Source organism: Musca vetustissima, unplaced genomic scaffold (assembly GCF_032173495.1).
Source record: "Musca vetustissima isolate MV318-11 ecotype Yass unplaced genomic scaffold, APGP_CSIRO_Mvet_v1 utg14086, whole genome shotgun sequence".
In the NCBI taxonomy this organism is placed as follows: domain Eukaryota; kingdom Metazoa; phylum Arthropoda; class Insecta; order Diptera; family Muscidae; genus Musca; species Musca vetustissima.
In genome coordinates this window covers 158,894-165,624 of record NW_026887531.1, presented here as the reverse complement: position 1 = coordinate 165,624, position 6,731 = coordinate 158,894, and the positions used below count along the sequence as shown (strand labels likewise).

General features: G+C 31.5%; 2 protein-coding genes across 2 annotated transcripts in view; one reads left to right on the top strand and one right to left on the bottom strand.

Moving 5' to 3' along the window:
* LOC133335089 (eukaryotic translation initiation factor 3 subunit I) overlaps window positions 1-6,731 on the top strand; it is a 293,205-nt gene that overhangs the window by 254,634 nt on the left and 31,840 nt on the right. The window lies entirely within an intron of this gene.
* On the bottom strand, window positions 1,347-2,930 carry LOC133335100 (inactive pancreatic lipase-related protein 1). Its single transcript, XM_061543406.1, has 6 exons — window positions 2,789-2,930; window positions 2,554-2,719; window positions 2,271-2,488; window positions 1,894-2,109; window positions 1,635-1,835; window positions 1,347-1,570 (listed from the first exon to the last, which is right to left on the bottom strand). The coding sequence occupies exons 1-6, from the start codon at window positions 2,928-2,930 to the stop codon at window positions 1,347-1,349; spliced, it is 1,167 nt and encodes a 388-aa protein (XP_061399390.1).

Below are 6,731 nucleotides of genomic sequence, written 5' to 3'. Positions count from 1 at the left end.
TTATAAAAATATTCCTTTAAAAATCCACGCTTATTGGTCTTTAGGTCCTTGAAAAATATTCTTTAAAAAAACGCTTATTGGTCTTTAATCCTTATAAAAATATTCCTTTAAAAATCCACGCTTATTGGTCTTTAATCCTTATAAAAATATTCCTTTAAAAATCCACGCTTATTGGTCTTTAATCCTTATAAAAATATTCCTTTAAAAATCCACGCTTATTGGTCTTTAATCCTTATAAAAATATTCCTTTAAAAATCCACGCTTATTGGTCTTTAATCCTTATAAAAATATTCCTTTAAAAATCCACGCTTATTGGTCTTTAATCCTTATAAAAATATTCCTTTAAAAATCCACGCTTATTGGTCTTTAATCCTTATAAAAATATTCCTTTAAAAATCCACGCTTATTGGTCCCTTTAAAAATCCATTGCTTATTGGTCTTTAAAAATCCACGCTTATTGGTCTTTAAAAATATTCCTTTAAAAATCCACGCTTATTGGTCTTTAATCCTTATAAAAATATTCCTTTAAAAATCCACGCTTATTGGTCTTTAATCCTTATAAAAATATTCCTTTAAAAATCCACGCTTATTGGTCTTTAATCCTTATAAAAATATTCCTTTAAAAATCCACGCTTATTGGTCTTTAATCCTTATAAAAATATTCCTTTAAAAATCCACGCTTATTGGTCTTTAATCCTTATAAAAATATTCCTTTAAAAATCCACGCTTATTGGTCTTTAATCCTTATAAAAATATTCCTTTAAAAATCCACGCTTATTGGTCTTTAATCCTTATAAAAATATTCATTTAAAAATCCACGCTTATTGGTCTTTAATCCTTATAAAAATATTCCTTTAAAAATCCACGCTTATTGGTCTTTAATCCTTATAAAAATATTCCTATAAAAATCCACGCTTATTGGACTTGAATCCTTTAGAAAATATTCTTTAAAAAGCCACATTTATTGGTCTTGGATCCTTTTGAAAAATCTTAAAAAAACCTACGCTTATTGGCCTTAGATCCTTATGAAAATATTCCTTTAAAAATCTACGCATATTTTCTTAAATCCTTATGAAAATATTCATTTAAAAATCCACGCTTACTGGTCTTAGATCCTTTTGAAAATATTCTTTAAAAAATCCACGCATATAGCTGTTGGATTTTTTAGAAAATATTCTTTAAAAAATCCATGCTATTGTTAAAAAAGTTTCCTAAATTCAAAAAAAAAAGATTTTTTTATGTGAAACCACAAAAGAACTTTTCATATATTTTATAAATTTTTATTAACATTATCCCTTAGAATTAAACAATTTATAACAATTTCCCTTTTCCTCCTTGGTTGGTAATCATTTATAGTCCATTCCCAATGCAAATGATGACTGATTTGAGGTCTTCAAATAGTAAATACCCTCAGCAGTGGTGGGTGTGGGATCACCCATTAGAATTTTCTCGCCGGTACAATTTTTACCCTTGACATCAAACAAAGAACCACAGGGCACAGCATAGAAACCTTTGTCGCTGTTAATCGATTCGGCATAATATTCATACGACCTGCCATGACTGCAACCAGCTACAATTTGAAAAAAATTAAAATTAATAAAAATATATTTTTTTAAGTACCCAAAAACACTCACTAAATATCTGACTAATCTCCGTACAACCCGGCTGTGGTGGATTACCACCATTTGGATAGAAGTCGACATGACCAATGGGATTTTTAAATCCCAAGAAACCAGCACAACTGTGTATCACATCGACAAAATCGGCATCGGTGCGATCCAAGTGATTTTCCGGGCCAATGCAGTCTTCAAAGGCGGGACGGGCTGGATCCAAACCTATTGATTGGCAATATTAGATATATTTTGTTATTGTGTTTTTGAGTATCTCACTTACCGGTAATTCTTCCAACACGATATTTAGTATAGGATCCGGCATAACCCATAATATGTGATCCCAAACTATGACCAATTAAGTGTATCCTCTTGGGATCGGCATTTTTCTCCTCCACCAATAAATCAATCAATTTGGCCACGGCCCTACCCACTTGTACGGTATATCGTGCCGGTCTCAGGTAATAAATGTTGTCAGCTTGATCACGCCAGTTAATGGCTAACAAAGAAGAAGAGATTATTAAGGAATTGTAATTAAATAATAATTATAAAATTTTTGAATAAACCGAATATTTAATCTTGTGGATTTCACATTTACGGATAAAATTAGAATATCCCTATCCCAATTTGTGTTGTATTCATTTATCCTTTAGTACTTACCAAAAACATTGACATGCCCCCTTTTTATGTAGCCACCCCTTATAGACTGTATGGAATTACTTTGTGTGCTAGATTTCCAACCGTGAACCAAAATTTTCGTATCTAATGCAGGATTAAATTTCTCAGCCATTTCCTCCCATGTATCACGTTTGTGACGCGTCGGCACGTCTCCTTCATTCATCCAAACATTGTTGATGACGGGTTCGGATGGATTTGAACTGTAAATAAGAAAAAAAAACAAATATTAAACAAAATAAAACCTAAATTAAAAAAAAATACGTACCTCGAATAATATTCAAATTGTATGAATTGTGGTTCCTCATTGCGATTGTCATCTGGTGGGGGTTCAACCAAATATGCCACCTGTGGCTCTCCATCACCATCTGGCATATACATCCATGTGTCATTGTAATCCTCTTCGTTCAATTCGACTTGAGCTCGTATGCCAACTGTTAAATAGAAATGAATTTCAATATTTGTTATTATAAATTATTTTGAAATCAAAATCATTGAATTACTAAAGTTCCATATGGGGCGAACGAAATTCAAAAAGGATGCAACCCCCGAAATTATCCATTGTACTAAAATAAACGATGAGGCCAATTCATTGCGGCAAGGATTGATGATGTTGCAAACACAATGAAGGGTGCTAATGGACATTTTTGTTTCTGGTTTTTTTGAAATTATTTGTTTTTAAATTCAATTCGAACGTCTTTTCTTATCGGCGATCACAAGAGTATTGAAGTTATGAAACATCAACAATTTTCATCCAAAGGAAATGATAAATTTTATGTTAAATTCGATGCATTTTTTGGCTTGTAAACGTCAGAGGTTATTTATTAGGGTGGGACGATACGATAAGCAATTCTAAAACCACCACATTCGGTTTTATGACTCCTTAAAATGTTTAAATGTATTTTTTTTGTATTCTTATGAAGGAGTTGCCAGATTGAAACTGAAATTTGTTTATACCGCGCTTTTTGTGCTAGGCTAAAAACTTTCCGAACTGCCCTTGTAAAAAAAAAGTAATTTCGTCCCACTCTAATGTAGTCAGGTGAGCGTATTTTTAGGATACTTTCGGTATTCGTATGAAGTTCTTAATTTATTAATGATGTTCGCTGAGACAAGGTGTGTAATTAATTTGTTTTTAAAAATAATTAACTTGGTGTTGTAATAACAACAACAATAATATGTGGGTCAAACAATAATTGTTTTTAAATTTTGGATGGAACTTTATTTAATAATTATATTTATTTAAATATGAGTAATAGTTTTTTTATTAACATGATCTTAAAACATAATAAAACATTTTTAAAATAATATTTACATAAGGATCCAAGATCAATAAGCGTGTTTTCTTAAAGAATATTTTTATAAGGATCCAAGAGCTATAGGCGTGGATTTTTTGAGGAATATTTTCATAAGGATTCAACACAAATAAGCCTGATTTTTTAAAGGAATATTTTCATAAGGATCCCAGACCAATAACGATGGTTTTTAAAGGAAATATTTTCATAAGGATCTAAGACCAATAAGAGTGGATTTTTAAGGAATATTTTTATAAGGATCCAAGGCCATTTTAAAAGAAATATTTTCCTAAGGATCCAATAAGCGTGGAGACCAATAAGCTTGGATTTTTAAAGGAATTTTTACATAAGGATCCAAGACCAATAAGCGTGGTTTTTTAATGGAATATTTTTATAAGGATCCAAGAACAATAAGGGGTAAAAGTTTGTTTTGAAATATCATGAAATACTTCTTATTAAAAAAATAGTATTTTGTCTAAGAAATGTTCGTTAAACTTACCGGCTACAACAACTATTAAAAACAATTTGAATAACACTTTTATTGAGACACACATTTTAAATACCCTACAACACTTGCTATTCGCAGCAATCTTCTATTAACAAATTTTTAATAACTCTTTTAAACAATTTATAATATTGTTTCTTTTTATTATTATTTCTAATTCCACCCTTTTCAACACCTTCAAATGTCAATCATACTCAAGAGTAACCACAACAACAATAACAACAACACTTGACTACTATATTTTTATTGACACAGTCTGGACTTAGTGTAAATAAACGACTAATAGCTTCTTAAGGTGCCAACTGTCTTTTTATAGTTTTGCTATTTTTTAATTCCTAACTCAATAACGGTTTTTATTGTAGTTTTTTGTTTGATTGTTGTTGTTGCTATTATTGCTATCAAACATTAAGCTGTAATTCTATTATCTGCCACAGGCGGTGTGGTGTCAAAAGAACCTTGGTTTTACAAGATAAGCCAGCCATTCGACATAATCATCCTGCTGTGAATCGGTCTAATTAAGCGTTGAAAAGGGCCAAAACCAAAAACTATAAAAAAATAAATAGACAAAAACTTTATGAATGAAAATTTGTCAAGTGCAGTACATTGAAATTGAAAGTGCATGTAAATTATATGAAATAATAGTATTATACAACTTTATATGCTATCAGAAGACTGTCGTATGTACTCGGATGTGAGAATTACACTTAAATATTTACAAGATTTTACGTACTGAGATATTATTTAGTAACCCAATACCACACTAGCGGGCGGAAATATAGCGCTGATCACTTTGAAATTTTCCATGAGATTCCAGATGTGTTTAAGGACGACGCCTATAATTTTCGGTGGTGATCAGATAGTAATTTTGGGATGAAGTTCACTGAAAACTTAATTTTTTGTGTTTTTTCGAGTCGATATATACTGACAAAATTGAAAGCCGAACATCACAACACAGCCCACGATGAAGGGAATCTGGACAAGTAATTAGAAGAGCTGTACTGAATATTAGTAATTTTTCTTGACCTCTTGTCGAACAAGAGGGTGCAAATATCGCGAAATATTGCCCATATTTAGAATGTAGAACCACAGAAAGTTAGACTTTCGTGGAAGTTGTGTAGGGTATAATATGGTCGGCCCCGTCCGACTTTACTGCTCCGCTACTGGTTTTTGTCAACAATTATCAGAGCAATATGCGTGGATTTTTATACCCTATACAACTATGTTGTCAGGGTATTATAGCTTTGTGCAACCCCAAGAGTTTGTAACGCCGCGAAATATTGGTCGTAAACCACCTTTAAGTATACCGATCGTCATATCTCGACTAGCTGAGTCGATCTAGACCGTGTGTGTTCTTTCGTCCGTCTGTCTATTATAATTTGTAAACACGATACAGGCCACAGTTATGGACCAATAATCACGAAATTCCGATTGTAAGATGGGTTCTGGCCAATGAAGACCCCTACTGTTTTTGGTAAAGATCGGTTAATATTTAGGGGGTGAAATGGACCAAATACTTAATTTTTGTCGTTTTTTCTGGTCGCTCCAGAGACCGCAAATATGGTCCAAACAACGCGAAATTGTACATAGAGAAGGAGATTAAGCGTGGATTTTTTAAAGAATATTTTCTAAATGATCCAAGAGTTGTAGGCGAGGATTTTTTAAAGAATATTTTCTAAATGATCCAAGAGTTATATGCGTGGATTTTTTAAAGAATATTTTCTAAATGATCCAAGTGTTATAGGAGTGGATTTTTTAAAGAATATTTTCTAAATGATCAAAAAGTTATAGGCGTGGATTTTTTAAAGAATATTTTCTAAATGATCCAAGAGTTATAGGCGTGAATTTTTTAAAGAATATTTTCTAAATGATCCAAGAGTTATAGGCGTGAATTTTTTAAAGAATATTTTTGTCAGCAATTATTAGAGCAATATGCGTGGATTTTTTAAAAAATATTTTTGTCGGCAATTATTAGAGCAATAGGCGTGGATTTTTTAAAGAATATTTTTGTCAGCAATTATTAGAGCAATAGGCGTGGATTTTTTAAAGAATATTTTTGCCAGCAATTATTAGGGCAATAGGCGTGGATTTTTTAAAGAATATTTTTGTCAGCAATTATTAGAGCAATAGGCGTGGATTTTTTATTTAAAGAATATTTTTGTCAGCAATTATTAGAGCAACAGGCGTGGATTTTTTAAAGAATATTTTTGTCAGCAATTATTAGAGCAATAGGCGTGGATTTTTTATTTAAAGAATATTTTTGTCAGCAATTATTAGAGCAACAGGTGTGGATTTTTTAAAGAATATTTTTGTCAGCAATTATTAGAGCAATAGGTGTGGATTTTTTAAAGAATATTTTTGTCAGCAATTATTAGAGCAATAGGTGTGGATTTTTTAACCCGTGGATTTTTTAAAGAATATTTTTGTCCCTGTATACCAAAGGAAAACCAAGGTAGTTTCTGATTTCCACGAGTCGCCCTGATGGCCCCATGTTGTCTAGGGCCACAAAAATTTGCAGAGGAGTTGAGGAACACCTAAATAAGATCCCAATAAAAAAATATCTAAAAAAGCTTAACCCATTCGAAAGCTATAACGAAATTACTATGATTGTTTTAGATAGATTATCATTTAAGCATGGATTTAAATATATCG

Coding starts and splice junctions, on each gene's coding strand:
- LOC133335100 (XM_061543406.1), bottom strand. CDS start 2,930: ATGTCCATTAGCACCCTTCATTGTGTTTGCAACATCATCAATCCTTGC. Junction 2,489..2,553: donor CAATTTGAATATTATTCGAG/GTACGTATTTTT, acceptor TCTTATTTACAG/TTCAAATCCATCCGAACCCG. Junction 2,110..2,270: donor GGGGCATGTCAATGTTTTTG/GTAAGTACTAAA, acceptor CTTCTTTGTTAG/CCATTAACTGGCGTGATCAA.